Source organism: Mercurialis annua, linkage group LG3 (assembly GCF_937616625.2).
Source record: "Mercurialis annua linkage group LG3, ddMerAnnu1.2, whole genome shotgun sequence".
NCBI lineage: Eukaryota > Viridiplantae > Streptophyta > Magnoliopsida > Malpighiales > Euphorbiaceae > Mercurialis > Mercurialis annua.
This window is the reverse complement of record NC_065572.1, coordinates 531,134-546,747: the sequence shown is the minus strand read 5'-3', so window position 1 is coordinate 546,747 and position 15,614 is coordinate 531,134. Positions and strand designations below refer to the sequence as shown.

Sequence of the window (15,614 nt, the reverse complement as noted above, 5' to 3'; positions counted from 1 at the left end):
CTTGTAACTTTTTTTCATTTATACCATGACCTAGAAAAATTTTCAATTGTACCCTATTTTTGATTTTTATGTTTCATCTCTACCCTAATGAGTTGAATTGACCTATTTTCTTTTGAAAAAAAGTTTAAATTAATCCTTCATTTTTAACCTATATTCTAATAAAACGTTAATGTTAATCATTTATGTATCTTATTTTTAATATTTTCATCTTTAAATTAATTAAATTATCAAAAAAATTACTCTTAGGGTACAAACGAAACATAAAAATCGAAAATAGGTACAATTGAAAATTTTCTTAGGTCGTGGTATAAATGAAAAAAAGTTACAAGGTGAGTGATTTTTAAATAATTAGGCCTTTTTAATAATTAAAAAATTCTCTATTACATATAATTATTAACTTATTATTAATATGACATGTGACAATCATTGCATGGAATAAACAGTAATTAGATGTCTACTTTTGGTTACTTAAGTTGTTAATGGTACTATGCTTAAGCTACAAAACTAGAGACTATATACTAAAAAGAATAAGATGTATGCATTAACATATTCCCAGAGACACAATTTGTACAGGCTATCTCAGGCTTAGGGTGCATCACATTTCCGTGTTACATTATTGGACGAGTCCTGATCAATTTCTTTGCGACATGCTTCCCACAGTCGATGCTCTATCCCCAGCTTCTTGAGCTCCGTCAGACCTTGTTCCACTGAATATCAAACATACAATATAGCTCATGACTTTTTTTCTAGAATACAAGTTGCAATATCAACATATGTTATATATAAGTCTAACGAAATTTGTTGTTTAAAATTGTACAATAATTTTATTAAATTTGTAATTTTTTATGTTAAACAAAATAAAATGAACAAAGCAACTCGAGAAAGCACTATGGTTCGAAAAAATAAATTCAAAGTTATTAACTTTACCATCAACGGCATCATGTGAACTAGGTGAATGCCCCCGCCGGTTGATCCAAAACTGAAGTCGTTCTTTGGCAATATCCTCCTCTATACCGTTGGCTTTGGCTCTGCTCCAAAAATAGGTAAGCCAAGCCTATAGAAGTTGAAAGCCTTGGATTTATTAGTTTCATCAAATGGCAACACACATTTAGTCATTATAATGTGAAAGAAAGATATTAGAACAACATTGCAGACACCATAAATAAGTAACAGATAGATAATATAAAATGTATTAACTTAATTTGTAGAAGAAAGACGCATCCAAAAATTTCTCTCATGAGCATGGAAGCTGATTCGAGTACAATTAAATGTCTATCACTAGTTTAGATTTGCTCCCAGGTACCTAAAACTCTACGTGATAAGCAAGGTTATCTAAATTGAATTTCAACAGCACTTCATCAAAAGCTTCTATTTTAAGGTCCAGAACCAAAAAAAATGCATGAAGAAAGATGAGATATTTCACAGAACAGGTTGAAGCAGTACACTGGAAAATTCATCAAAAAGTTAATAAAGAATGGATCAAGAACTGCCGCACCTCTTTGAAAAGAACGTCTTCAGACTCCTCAGGACTCAGTTCTGTGAGGATAAAGATGCATCGGAATAATAATTAGGATGTGATGACAAGAATATTCAATATAAACTTAGTTTGTTATTAGGTATACCCCTCTTTATTTCATGAAAAAGGTATAATGCAGTAACCAAATAACTTACCAACTGCTTCCATGTATTTTGGATCACCTGGTGATTTGATATCTGAATGCAATAATGGAAAATAAGCATTCAATTTCAATATACATATCACCAAAGCAGATATAGTTTTAAAATGTGGAGTAAATAACCAAGCCAGCTATAGTTTCTGTCAGCAAAGCATCAAACCCAAATAGGTCTAAAGGACACAATACATACCTGAGATGGACACTCGGGCTGAATTTGCCCGCCTTTGTTGAGCTAATGCAAGTACAATGGCATCCTCAACCTGAATATGCGAATCTCAATGAAGCAAAATATAAAGTATATGCCAATAGAGAATAAAGAGGACAAACAAAAAGGCAAAACTGTTTTTGCCATACATTAAGAGCATTATTGAAAGAGATTACAAAAAGGAAAAATAACATTGTAATCAGTACCTGTAATACCTTCTGCTGGATATTAAACTCTCTAGGTCACTCAAGTCTCAAGAAATCTCAAAAAGGTCACTAAAGTCAATTTTCTTACAAAATGGTCACTAAACTATACCTTTTATTACAAAAGGGTTCACCTATATAAAACGACTTAAAAACCTAACATTTTTGCTTACGTGGCAAGCTAAAATTACAAAAAGGAACATAGTTCAGTGACCTTTTTGTAATAAAAGGAATAACCCAATGATTTTTTTTGTAGTTCACAAAAAGTTTAGTGTTCTTTTCGTAACAATAGAAATATTTTTGTAATAAAAGGTATAGTTCAGTGACAACTTTGTAAGAAAATTGATTTTAGTGACCTTTTTGAAATTTCTTGAGAGTCGAGTGACCCAGGGAGTTTAATATCCACCTTCTGCTTATGGTAGTATTAAAACTGAGCAAATGCTTTAACCAATTATTTTGAAGGCAATGAAAATAAAAAAAAAGGAAAACATTACCTTCAAGGAAGCGAGCTCTTTCAAGCCCATTTCAACTGAAAGCATACTTTCGATGTTTCCTTCTCCAGTTAGATCACTCAGGTCCTGCACAAGGGTACTTTTCTTTTCATTGTCATCATGACCTACTGAAAATAATCAGGAGTGAGAATCCTGACAACAAAAATTGATGATTTGATATAAATTGCATAAACTTGATACCATTTTAATCAATCAACATAAAGTATCCAGTAATGCTGCCAGTGATGGAATATGATAAGGGAAAACAGATAACCATCTATCAAAACCAACCTTTCTCCCAGCATTCCTCCTTTGCTTTTTGTCCAGCAGAAACAACAACCTCAAAGGGAAGGGGAGCTACAGATGACCAGTATTCATGCTTTGATACAGAAACTTCTGGACATATACCTAAACATGAAAAAAATGAAAGTCAAATGCAAACTTGACCGACATAACCAGCTCAGAAGAACAAATCCACAGAGCATATGCGAGAGCATCGCAGATACCGTTATGCAGCAATAAGCAGAATTAATATCATTACAATCAGCTTGGAATCTCGTGTGAGTTTTAATTGAAATTCTAACAGTTATTATTAAAACTCATCATGTATCATAATTCCATTCAAGAGACAGAACTGTGACTGGAAGTTCAGAGCTTCAGTGGAATTATGGAATTTGACAGTGAGCAAGTTAAAATTGCTAAAGGTAAAGGAAAAGTTTTATTTATCTTAATGCATAATTCATGAGTTAAAATGCAACTAAGAATTTTTTTAATGTTTAATGAAAACTACAGTGATAAATCAAAAACAAATCTTGAGCAAAAGGTTACCGTATCTTGCAGCTAAGCCCCAGTAACGAGCAAGCCAGCACCTCTTAAGAACAACTTCCTCCTGATATACAATCGTGCAAGTTAAGGAAAAATTAAATATTTCCCAACGAATTTTTTTTCTCTCAATCTTTGATAAAATACCATTTCCTTCTGAGTCAATATCATTCTTTGTGTCATTGACTGAAGCGCTCTCAGTTCAGATTCAGCTCCATTAAGCTGTCTCATAGCAGTTGCGGCCTCCTCTTTTGCGTTCTGATTTAACCAAGACACTCAAATACATTAAGATTAACTTCAAGATGGCACAACGCTTTTAAAAGTTTGAACTAGCATTAGAGGAAAATATGGCACAAGGCACAGACAACATGGTGGCCGGTTACCTCCACCTCAGACTGAATAGATACAATTTCCTTATCAACCACATTCTTTTGCTTTGCATCCTTAAGAGCAGCCTGAAAAGAAAAAAAAATGAGAAAATACAAAAACCTTATAACTGTGCAATAGGATCAACGATGTCCATTACCTCTCGTTGACGCAATGCAGCTTCTTTTCTGCAGAAGAAGAAGATGTCACGACCACAATAATCACGACGGAAAATGGCGAACCACAAAGTTGTTAGAACACCTACTTACCTGCTTAATAATTTGGCTTCCAGGGATACTCCTTCCCCAAGAGCAGCAACCTAAAGACCCAGAAAAGCAGTATACATTCATGTGTGATGGGAATGAGGAGTATTACGAGTCCTAGTAATAACTAAATACATAGAGACAGCAAACAATCACCTGTTTCTCAAGCTCTCTAACTCTAGCCTCTGCTTCCTTACATCTATCTTCCTCAAGCCTAAGCTGTAAAGCAAATTACAGGAATTTTAGTATATACTAAAATAAGTAAATTTGAAGTCTAATAAAACTTTTATCACAAAGAAGAAAAGGAACACAAATACGACACCTTCTCAAGCATGTTCTCGTTCTCTTCTTGTAGTACATCAAGCTGACAAAGACATTCCCTCCATATTGTAAAATCAAAAACATTCCTTTTATATACATCTTAACAAAAATATGATAATAACACTAACTAAACAAATAAGTTCGTAGCATATATACTTCATCACGAAGAGCCGAAGCCTCACGCAGATCTCCTGCATCTTTCGGTTTCAAAAGTCCAACATCCAACAAGAATCTGGATGCCACACAAAAAGAATGTTACATTTTTAATTAGATCTATCGAATAATATTCACATTGTAGGCAATAATGCTTACCTTTTACCGTCTCTGTGACCATTTCTAGGAGGCTCTAATGGCGGCAAAGAAACAGCAGTCCTCAATGTTCCTTTACTAGGCGGCACTGGTGGCGGTGCTGCTGCTGTTGATCTAACTGGTGCCGTTTCCGTTAGTATGTTCCTCGCCAACTGAAAAAACATGAAAATTCTATTGAATAAATTAACTTAATAAATAAAAATAAAATAAAAAGCACTCAAGAATATAATTAAAAAAGAAAACATACTGAAGGTGAAGGAGATCTATTATTATTATTATTGGTTCTGGTAGGAGCCGGTTTAGGGCTGCTATTAGCATTAGAATTTCTTGAAAGAGAGAACGGAGGAGGTGCACTATATCGAAACCCTAGATCGTCGTCTTCCTCATCATCATCGTCTGCTGTTTGAGAAGCCATGACCTGAGCCAGACGGTGAGCGGCTGCTTTAGCCGCCACATTTTGGTTTCTCTTAATGGATGAAATTCCAGAGACGGAAGAAGAGCGCGCGTGGTGTGGACGCCCAGGCGACATTGTCGGTGGCGATGCCGGAACTGTGCCTAAACCACTAGATTCGCTGCTCCACTGGTGCGCATAAACCGGGCTCTCGGTCCTGTTCCGGTTCATTTTAAAGCATAATAAGTTAAAGAAATATAAAGAAGGTTGGTCGGAAATGCAGTAATGTTAGCTAGATCTCCGATAAACGGAGAGACGAACGGCGAAGTGTCGGTCTCCAAAAATAGTGAGAGTGTGTGAACAGAGGATGAAGAAAATGCAGAGAGTAAGTATGACTAGTGTTGTGAGTGTGACTAGAGAATGTTCGCGCGTGTATGGTTACTAAGATTTTCATTGAGATTTTTCTTTTTCTTAGGGATAAATTATACCAATAGTCCATGAACTTTTAACAACATTATATTTGTCTAAACTTTTATTTTATTATAAAATTTGCCAACTTTTTACGGTTAGCAAATTTTTGATTATCTTACTACTTATAAGATTTTATCGTTTATATCCTTTCTACAATGGTCATAGACAAAGTGCTTCTTTCATATATGAGTGATTTTAATTATTTTAAAGTTAAGTGTTTATGTATTTATATTTTGTGAATTAGTGTTCTATTCTATTTAAGGGTTTTGCTATTCGCCGCCCCTTTTTACTTAGCACCGCACAGGCGAAAGACATTTTTACCCCTTTAGCAAAATTTCAAAAAAAAAAATTCTCTCAACTCATTCGAACACACTCGAACAACTACGTAAAAAGTCGAGTAAAATGACGGATAACGAGTATAATTCGTCGGGAAACGAGTACCGACAGTCGGAAACAATATGTTCCGGCTTTTTCGAGATAAAAAATAATTTTTAATTTTTTTTTTCTGTTTTTCCGGCATCCCCTCCGCCTGAAAAGGGGACGTCCGGCGTCCCCTCCAGAGGAGAGGACGCCGGAAAGCGGCGTCCCCTCCTCTGGAGAGGACGTGGATTTCCCACGTCGTCTCCTGAAGAGGGGACGAACGACGTCCTCTCTTCAGGAGAGGACGTGGAAAATCCACGTCCTCTCCAGAGGAGGGGACGTGGATTTCCCACGTCCTCTCCTGAGGAGGGGACGAACGACGTCCCCTCTTCAGGAGAGGACGTGGGAAATCCACGTCCTCTCCAGAGGAGGGGACGCCGCTTTCCGGCGTCCACTCCTCTGGAGGGGACGTGAAATGTAAACGTCCCTCCTTAAAAAAATTTTAAAAAATTATTTATTTCGAGTTTTTTTTAAAAAAAATATTTATCGGGGGTTGTTTCCGAACGTCGATATTCGTTATCCGATGAATTGTACTCGTTGTTCGTCATTTTAATCGATTTTTTTACGTATTTGTTCGAATGAGTTGAGAGAACTTTTTTTTCAAAATTTTGCTAAAAGGGCAGAAATGTCTTTTGCCTGTGCGGTGGTAAGTAAAACCGGGCGGTGTTTAGCAATCCAGCTATTTAATTTTTTTTTCATAATTGGAAAGGAAAAACGTATATGAGATGATTTGAACCCATAACCTAATAGTTTGTTGCTCAGCACTTATATCATTTTATATAAATAATTTTACTTAGTTTTCCATCATTAATAGTATTACAACAAAGTAAAGTTAAATCAAATGTTTATTTAAACTCTATTATCATATTGGAAAATAATATTATTATATATGTTTATATGAAATTAAAATGAGAAATTATAAAAATAATTTGGAGTTCATTCATTTAGTTAGTATTTAGTGATAAAAAATGATAAAAACAAACGCTTGTTTTTTTTTTTTTGATAATTGGAGGGGGAGCACTTGTGGGACCTAGTAGTTTGATGCCTAACGCTTATATTATTTGAGCTATAGCTCGTTGGTAAAAAAAAAATGCTTGTTTGATACATGAAAACCAATAAAATTCAGACAGTAATTATTTTTTATTTTTTTGTAAAATATCATTAATTCCTTTGATATTGTAAGTTTGTAACACATGTAGAATCCAAAAACAGCAAGAGCAAATTATTAAGATTAAAAATGAATTAAACAAAATTATCATCGTTAATCAACAATCCAAAACAATCAAAGATTCCTTTGAACAATACTATGAAAGTGCTTTAGTCATGGAAGTTGCCAATGCAATTGAGTCCCTTGATCTTGGAGAAACTAGTCGACTCGCTCCGTTTCAAATCCACCTTATAACTCGGAAGAGGAAGACGACTCATCAATGCCCTATTATCATCCATTAGCCTACTGACCTGCGCACGAAGTTGTTTAATTACTAGTCTCTTCTCATCATTTCTCCTTATCAGCTCAGCCTGCTGTCTCCGATTATCTTCTATCAGTTTCGACACCGTCATATGATGATACCCCTCATCCTGGCCGTCCGATTGGAGACCGGCGACGTCGGTTGAGATTTGTAGAGGTGATTGGTCGTAGTTTTGGGATAAGGAGTGATATGAGTTGTGCAAATCATGCAAGATTTGTAAAAGTTCAGGTCTTCTTTTGTAAAAGATTTCAGCTCTTTCTGTAAATGAATCTCCATCATCTTGTATGATATTTAGTATCGTTTTAATCTTGTCATCTAAATCTGCATGATATAGTATATTTGGTTAGTGTGCATTGTGTTCTTGAATAACTAAAAATAAACTGAAAAAATAGATAAAAAAAACCTGAGAATATGGATTTTAGCCATGGAGATTGATTATGAGGACGATTATGGCTATCTGACCACCATGAAAATGAAGCAGACAAGTTGTCGTCGTCATCTTTGGCTTCCTTCGCCATGGAAACTAGTTGTTGTTTCTTATTCTTAAGAGGAAGGGTCATAATGGCTCTTGATAAAGAAACCGAACCAGAAGAAAGTAGATAGGGTATGACTTGATAAGGATTGTTAAACTAAACTCATTAGAAAGGATGCCTATCTTGTATTCAACTCTTTCTCACTCAAACAAATCTACAGTACCTTTTCTTTGGATCAGTAAATCAGCACAGGTGTGGCTCTCGGTGTAGATTCAACCGCCAGTTAAACCGATTGAGTAAAATATGAAAAATGAACCTAACTTCATGGTTTACGGTCCAACCATTGGTTAAGTACCAGTTCAATCACTTATTCAACCAGTTTTATCACTATTTTAACCGTCAAGTCTTCTGATCCGGTCCGGTTAACCAGTTCAATCACTTATTGAACCAGTTTTATCACTATTTTAACCGTCAATTCTTCTAATCCAATCCGGTTGGACTGAATTACCATTTTAGTTTGTCGGGTTGGACAGTTGTCTGGTCCTCAGTTTAACCATTTGCTATATTCTTGATAGCTCAATTTTTATTTTAACATTAATAAAACATTACTATATATTAATTCATGTTAAGATTATTTATGTGCCAATGGAAAGTCACATCGGTGTCAAATGTGATTATAAGTAGTAATTTTTAACCCAAATTGCTTTTAAAACTCTTGTTGATATAAAAATAAACGTTCAATTATCAAAATATAATTAAAAAAACAATAATAATCGCTACGTAAAATACCTATAGTTAAATATAGAAGAAAATTTCACCCCGTCAAATATTTCTTTGTGTGATATCTTTGATTTTCAATCTTTATTTATTTTGTAAAATCAGTTTTAAGGAAATTCAAGAATTATTCTATAACTTTTTGCCTCTGGTGTGAAGGTGGTTAGAGTAGATGGAAAGAAAATAAAATTTTTGAGATGCTTAAGAAACAATTTGTCCATTTCAACCCCACCATAATTCCATGTCCATGTATTCCTCTTCACAGTTTAGGCATTGATGTTGAATCTGCCAACTCTGTTCCTGCCAGACCTCAAGCCTAAGGACTTCTTCCTCTAAACAATTCATACACTTTAAGGCATTTTCTTTGAAGTTCTCATTTATCAATTCTACTTTAGGATCATGCTTTCTAAGCTATTACCTTTGTCAAATCAGCAACTCAACCTTTCAATACAACAAAATTGAGCTTAAAATCCCTTGTTATATTATATATTTTCTTCTTTAATTTTTTTTCTTCAAGTTAAATTTAGAATGGGAAAAAATAGACAAAAATTAAATGGTGAAAAGGCCACTTCGAACAGATGAGCCATAGCAAACCAAATAGGGGAATTCAGAAGCTACCCACTGACAGCATTGACAATAACTTCTCACAGATGATGTTCCACCTTAACTTCAATGCTTTCTTCTGTCTTTACTACCTAGTAAGTTTAATTCATATATTTCCTTTTCGCACTCTCCCCCGCCAACCCTCTCGAGGTTCATTGTCAATGCTTCCCCAACATTTTCGAAGATTGTTTTTCCCATTGTTTAATCCGCATTAGAAGGCAACGACACTTCAAGTTGATATAACCAGAGTTTAACATTAGCCAAAAAGCTACTCAACTTCTCCTTGGTTTGGTATAACTTGGGTTACCGTTAGCAATAAGGCTACATCACTTCACTTTGGTTTTGTAAAACTTGGGTTAACGTTAGCCAAAATGCTACACCACTTCTCTTTGGTTTCGTATAACTAGGGTAACTTTCATATAAGTCGGCCACCAAATCTGAATCCATCATTTTCATTGTAAACGCAAGCAAGACCCAGATTTTGGGAACTTTTGGATTCCAACAACTTGAACTCCAACTAAAATTCTCTTTTAAAGCTTTACGGGCCATTTGAAAATTTGATGGTGGTTAGTAGATTCCCGACTAAAAGGGTCAAAATTATGCCGAGCCGTCCCTTGTCCTCCCCATAATCCACCCATCACAACCTGACTTTCACTAAAAGTGGATGTTAATGGTTTACTTAAAAGGTCAAAATGGTAATTTTTATGTTTTAACGGCAAAATCTTGCTCATTTGCCCTCCGGTAAAGCAATGCTGATGCTTCAACCCTGTGAACATAATTTACAGTCAAAGAAGAGAGGGAGCCATTGGCCAAATGCAAACTAATCGGAGAATAAAATGCTAAACTCATATAAGCAAACAGTTCAGATGCGCACCAGCCAGGATAGACAACAGATCTTCCAGTAGACAGAGCCCAATTTACCTGTTCAAAATAACTTGCATTATGCACCAAATTGAAAAAACACATAAAATTCCAGTCCCAAATAGATATATTTGCCATTATTAAAAGGTAAAAAAAAAACATAAGCAACTCCTGCAACTACACAAATATCTTGCCTTCTATTGCTGCAATAATAAATTGTTGCAGATCAATTTTACCAGTCTAATTTATATATACAAAAAAATTACCCCTCCCCAAAACATTTTAAGTTTATTTCAATTGAAATGGTCACCCAAAAAAGCATCAATTAGCTTGTAACCGTACCTTGTCAGTACCAAGAGAATTGGCAACTACGTGAGTCACTTGTTCGTCTATCTGGTTTGTGCAGACAGCACCAAACTGTTCAGCAGTCTGCCATAGCGGATGTAGATGGGGATTGGCTTCGCCAACTGGAAAAACCCTGCTAAATACAACACGGCAACCCGCCAGAATCTTCCTCTGCTCTGATGCAAGTATATTTCTAACATCTGCTTCATCTAATGAGGGATGAGCGAAAAAGTTCTGATGTATTCTCTCAATAACCTGATTCAACCAAAGACATAATATTCAAGGGACTGAGTGTAAGGTTAATGTAAGAATTTTTTAGATAAGGTGCTTTTGACTCACCGCCAATGAGCAAGCCAAAGTCCCATCCTCTGGTCTCTCGTCATGGTCAATTTCAAGAAGAGAAGGACCAGGCAGCCCAAATTGCCGTCTACTACAAGGAAAATATATGTACCTGCGATACAAATAAGAAGATAAAGGTATTGCACCAAACCAAAAAAGGTAATATTTAAAGTGAGCAGCAATCCTTACACTAACCTTTCCACAACAATCAAATTCAACTTGTTATGAGGCCAAACTCTCACGGAATCATCAATAATGACAACATCAGACTCCATGCCGAGGACCCCCTCAAGATCCTTGCTCTTGGGAACCCTCTCGTCACCATCAAAGGGATCCCCATCATCGCCCCTAGAGAGAACTCGTCCATTGAACAAAGTCCCTGTTGGATCCAGAACTTTTGCCATTTCAGTGGCATACAGCTTGTTCCCCATTGTGTAAAGATGCAGCTCATACAGTTTACTAGCCTAAAATGCAGAAATAAGACATGTTAGCGATGCTTGCAGCTTGCCGTTCAAATTAAAGAACAAACAATACTTCAACAGAAAGAAACTTCCTGCAAAAGACTACCTTTTCCAAGAAATTCCAAATCCCAGGTCGCAATTTTGTCCACATGCTCATATGAGGAAAACGAAATATATGTCTCCGTGGTTTTTCGCGATCTTGTTCTTCCTTCTTTCTCAAAATCTCATCATGCGCAGGGTCAACTTCAGCAAACTGAAAAACTTAACAGAAGTAATGTTTCAATCTACAGGCACTTAGTCCTCAACTATGAGGCCAAAAACATGGGGTGAGAACTACATTATCAATGGGGTGAGAACTACATTATCAATAAGAACTTGCCTTGGCTGAATTAAGAAGTGTATGATCTAGATCCAAAACAAGACAGAGCTTGCGTGCAGAAAACAATTTCTTTTGCTCATCTATCCTTCTTGCCCTCTCCCTTTGTATAGCAGCTTTTTGTTTGTCATTATATCCTTCAAAGAGATGCTCAACATCTAACCATGCGCTCTGTGGACAAGCACCAGCTGCAACACCAGGCATTGAACCAACCTTCTGATGACCAAGCGGTACAGATGTCGATGCATGGGAAACAGACACGATATCAGCAATATTTTTCAAACTCTTTGTGAATGGCATGGAAATATCAGGTGGAGCAAGAGGTTGTGAAGGCACTGGCTTCATTCCTCCTTGACAATCATGCTTTTGCAATTTCGGGTTGTCTTTAGTCTCCTGGCTAATATGTGAAGAGGTTACATTTGTTTTTAAATGCTCAGATCCCATGCTCCCATTCCTTTGGAGATTATTGTTGTGGAGAATGCGACGAGGATCCCGTGGTTTCATTCGAATTTTCCCCAATTCATCCTACAACCCATCATCCAACCATACAAAAGAAACCCATTAAAGTATGGAAGTGTCAAAGTTCCAACGTTTCATATCACAAGAATTATGTCAAATCATAGGGACCACTGTAAAACAAATGTGACAGAACAACTGATACAGATTACAACGCTTTGAAAATCATGGGCAAATAAACAAAAGGCAAGACCAGAGAGAACTCTTTAAGATTATAGAGAACAGCATCAGCAGCACTAACCTAAACAAAACAATTCCCATCCAAGGTCCAAAATTCAGACAAGTATAATATTACACCTCAACAATAATAAAAAACTGTTAAAACTCACCTGATTAACTGGTTGAAATGGAACCTGAACTGTTTTCATCACAGTCCCTGAGGGCTGCGGAATAGCAGCACCCTGAACAGGTACAGTTCCCAGAACTGAATTTGAATTCGTAGAATGAGATGTCATTTTGGCAGAATCAATAGGCTTCTGCTGAGCCTCTAATGCTAATCTTTGTTGTTGTCCCATTTTCAGTATATTTATCAGCATTGTTGGATTTACGGCAATATTTTTCAGTAAATCAGGTATAAATGCTGCATTGGTACCTGTCAGAGGCACCTGCTCACCTCCAATAGGTACACTAATTCCTGCAAGTGGTATCTGCTCAATTCCACTAATACTCGCACTAGATATACCACAACTACTACTAGTACAAGAACCTCCACTATCTGTTCTCCAGGGATTAGATTTAGCATTGTCTACCAATTGATTTGTTTGAGGTCCAACAATATCATTCTCCTCTAACCAACCACCATTTCCAGCTGCGGTTTTTACATCCCTGACGGTTGCAGAATTTTCCAATAAATTCCTGTGCCTTTTTAATGAATTGGCATCCGCAAGAGGATCATCAACAGATTTCTGCCTTTTTAAATTAATGATTCCTCCAACAGGTTCAGATTTGGGTGCATTGTCCACAGGCAAGGAGCGATGATTTTGGTCCGACGCGTTGGAATCAGTACTAACAAACCGAAGCCTAGGGTCTCGACTCTTTGCTGAGGCTTTTGCAGTTAAACTAGGGGTAGAACTCAGTGGTGCACTTTTACTTATGAATACTCCTGCCATACCAGAACCATCCGATGGAGAACGAGCTATAGAACCAGTAGCCTGCCCTAAATTCAGTGTATTTGCAGGTTTAAAGTTACTAACAATTGAAGAGCTAGAAACTTCACCACCTATATCGCCATCTTCATTTCCGGATTCCTCTGAAGGGGTTGGGCTAGGAAGCATATCATTCAAAGCAAATGAGCTTCTACTAAACTTTTGCTGGTAGCTAGAGACGGCTTTTAGTGCATCTGTTTCATATGGATGCATTCTAGAATTTCGAGAGTCAAGAACCAACTTTTGTGTTGATACTCTATGTACAGGTAGAGGAGGTGCAGCTTCTCGTGTGGGTGATGGAAGACTATCTTCATCATGATCTTTGTGAAGGTCTAACAAAGGGAGCAAAACAGCTCTGCTCTTAAAAATAGATACTCCCGGTTTTGGAGCTTCAAGAGACGTGTTTGCTTTATTGTTAATAGATGGATCAGTAGAAAACTTATCCATAGTACTCAAATCATAAATTACAGTTCTACCAACGACATCATTATCCCTCTTATTCACCATGCTGGAAATCGGTGTTTCTTTCTCCTTTTCACTAGATATAGAACTCAAGCAAACTCCAGAAGAAGGCAGAGAGGGGAGAAAGGCCTCTATCTGTGGGAATAAATTCATTTTAAACTTCTTAGTGACCGAAACCATTCCAAATTATAGCACGACCCACACAAGAATTACAGTAATAACAAATCCAAAGGATAAAAATACATTTCCCATACCTCTTTGGCATGCTCAGTGGTGAAGAGCAAAGGAACACAGCTATTTACAAGGGAAAGAAGTCTGTTATAAACATGCAAACAAACACATTATTACACAATTTCCGGTCAGAAACTTTTTACCAAGAGAACAATAAGTATCACAAAAAATGACACCTTGAAAAACTGTCTTTATAACATTCCTTGGTTTTGTAGTTCATGGAGGAAAAAACCTGCAAACAAAACAAGCCGCAAATACAAACAATCAATGTTGCAATTAACCAAAAAGATAAAGTCATGATAAACAATCTCAGACATATAGAATCGACGACTTACAGAACTAAGAACTCCAACAGAAGTTAATGACAATTGCTTAAGATCATCTTTAAAGGGAACATTATCTTCATTTACAACTTCCCGCAAGCCGTCCAATGCATAGCACAGTTTATTGCAAACTTCATCGAATGATCTGCAAGAACTACAACTTAGTCAAAAAAGATTCAAACACTAGCAATCTTGATTCCAATTCAAAACGTCAGCAACAATATTTGCTTTTTACCTGCTAGATTCAGACACAGTTACACTCTCCAAAACTTCTCGAATTCCACTCAATTTCTTTTCAAAAACCTCAACCTCTGACCCATCAAATTTCATTACATGATCATCATCACTATTCGGAACATCCCCATTTTGAGTCCCGTTATTAACTTTCTCAGTGGGTTCCATGTCGAAATCAATCTCACCTTCCTCTAACTCCCCCTCTTCTTTACTGTCATTATCATGACCATTAACCATCCCATTACTATTAACAGAAGACGAAGGTGAAGAAGATCGCTTAGAATTCTCGTCCACTTCTTCAACTAACAACTCATTTAACGGTTTACTACTTTTACCAGGTTTACTCTGTACTGCTTGAGCCCACGCAAGATTATACAAACCGGACACGTAACCACCTCCCATCTGATACCTGTACAGATCACTCATCGTCCATACCCTTCCATTTCCATTATTATTATTACCGTTACCTCCTTGTTCTTCTTCTTTTTGCTTCGTTGTCTCTTTATTACTAATTGATGATTTTTCAGCCGCATCTTGCTTGTTAAAATCTTCTGCACTGATCTCTTCAACCGACGCCGTATCGGATATTTCACCTTCTTCAACGTCTTCTACCTCTTCTGTATTATCATTATTATTAGTACTATTACTGTTATTATTATTATTAATCTCCTCTTCTTCGTTCCCCATCGTTGAAAAATCTAGGGTTTCGGATTCCAATTCTGTTTCGTGTTCTCTTACTTTATTGAAACAATTAGATCCAAAATCGGTGACAACAACAAACATAAATCAAGAAATCAGGATGTAAAAACACAAGAAAATCCAATTTAAGTATGTTACAAACACAGATAAATTTAAGTTAGGTCTTTTTCCGTGAAAATTAAAGAATCGAAGAATTATAAGTTTTGGAAGTTCGATCTTCCAGATCTGCCGTTACTTAAATTGAGATCGTGAAGCCTAGCTTGGAGATGGAGGAAATTTCTTTATATTTTCTTGAATAATGAAGAAATGAAAACATTAACTTGAGTTGATTGAAGAGGAAAATTATGGAGTTTGGTTAAAGAGGT

General features: G+C 36.4%; 3 protein-coding genes across 4 annotated transcripts; all 3 read right to left on the bottom strand.

Moving 5' to 3' along the window:
* Positions 1 to 436: 436 nt before the first annotated feature.
* On the bottom strand, positions 437 to 5,489 carry LOC126673814 (coiled-coil domain-containing protein SCD2). Of its 2 annotated transcripts, none has more exons than XM_050368112.2 (17): positions 4,904 to 5,489; positions 4,660 to 4,808; positions 4,504 to 4,579; positions 4,349 to 4,390; positions 4,183 to 4,245; positions 4,033 to 4,082; positions 3,924 to 3,951; positions 3,781 to 3,852; positions 3,545 to 3,655; positions 3,404 to 3,464; positions 2,867 to 2,983; positions 2,579 to 2,703; positions 1,867 to 1,936; positions 1,672 to 1,713; positions 1,496 to 1,536; positions 928 to 1,054; positions 437 to 707 (listed from the first exon to the last, which is right to left on the bottom strand). In XM_050368112.2, exons 1-17 carry the CDS (start codon positions 5,276 to 5,278, stop codon positions 586 to 588), a joined length of 1,671 nt encoding a protein of 556 aa, XP_050224069.1. In that variant the 5' UTR covers positions 5,279 to 5,489; the 3' UTR covers positions 437 to 585. The 2 variants fall into 2 exon arrangements, with proteins under 2 accessions (XP_050224069.1, XP_050224070.1); XM_050368113.2 differs by having other exon boundaries at positions 2,579 to 2,700; positions 4,904 to 5,488.
* Positions 5,490 to 7,134: 1,645 nt separating this feature from the next.
* LOC126671918 (protein NETWORKED 3C-like) lies at positions 7,135 to 9,015 on the bottom strand. The gene is made up of 2 exons (XM_050365742.1): positions 7,811 to 9,015; positions 7,135 to 7,728 (listed from the first exon to the last, which is right to left on the bottom strand). The coding sequence occupies exons 1-2, from the start codon at positions 7,965 to 7,967 to the stop codon at positions 7,256 to 7,258; spliced, it is 630 nt and encodes a 209-aa protein (XP_050221699.1). The 5' UTR covers positions 7,968 to 9,015; the 3' UTR covers positions 7,135 to 7,255.
* Positions 9,016 to 9,604: 589 nt separating this feature from the next.
* On the bottom strand, positions 9,605 to 15,614 carry LOC126671917 (RNA polymerase II C-terminal domain phosphatase-like 3). The gene is made up of 12 exons (XM_050365741.2): positions 14,552 to 15,614; positions 14,329 to 14,461; positions 14,170 to 14,225; positions 14,017 to 14,077; positions 12,485 to 13,897; positions 11,643 to 12,164; positions 11,370 to 11,516; positions 10,998 to 11,266; positions 10,803 to 10,914; positions 10,461 to 10,718; positions 10,132 to 10,178; positions 9,605 to 10,023 (listed from the first exon to the last, which is right to left on the bottom strand). Exons 1-12 carry the CDS (start codon positions 15,331 to 15,333, stop codon positions 9,960 to 9,962), a joined length of 3,864 nt encoding a protein of 1,287 aa, XP_050221698.1. The 5' UTR covers positions 15,334 to 15,614; the 3' UTR covers positions 9,605 to 9,959.

Excerpts from the sequence above, each read along its gene's own strand:
- LOC126671918 (XM_050365742.1), bottom strand. The coding sequence starts at position 7,967 with ATGACCCTTCCTCTTAAGAATAAGAAACAACAACTAGTTTCCATGGCG. Across the intron at positions 7,729-7,810 it reads GCTAAAATCCATATTCTCAG|ATTTAGATGACAAGATTAAA; the intron begins GTTTTTTTTATC and ends TATATCATGCAG.
- LOC126673814 (XM_050368112.2), bottom strand. The coding sequence starts at position 5,278 with ATGAACCGGAACAGGACCGAGAGCCCGGTTTATGCGCACCAGTGGAGC. Across the intron at positions 4,246-4,348 it reads ACGAGAACATGCTTGAGAAG|CTTAGGCTTGAGGAAGATAG; the intron begins GTGTCGTATTTG and ends TTTGCTTTACAG. Across the intron at positions 1,055-1,495 it reads AAGACGTTCTTTTCAAAGAG|GCTTGGCTTACCTATTTTTG; the intron begins GTGCGGCAGTTC and ends CAACTTCTATAG.
- LOC126671917 (XM_050365741.2), bottom strand. The coding sequence starts at position 15,333 with ATGTTTGTTGTTGTCACCGATTTTGGATCTAATTGTTTCAATAAAGTA. Across the intron at positions 11,517-11,642 it reads CACTTCTTAATTCAGCCAAG|TTTGCTGAAGTTGACCCTGC; the intron begins GCAAGTTCTTAT and ends TAAGTTTTTCAG. Across the intron at positions 10,719-10,802 it reads CTTTGGCTTGCTCATTGGCG|GTTATTGAGAGAATACATCA; the intron begins GTGAGTCAAAAG and ends TGGTTGAATCAG.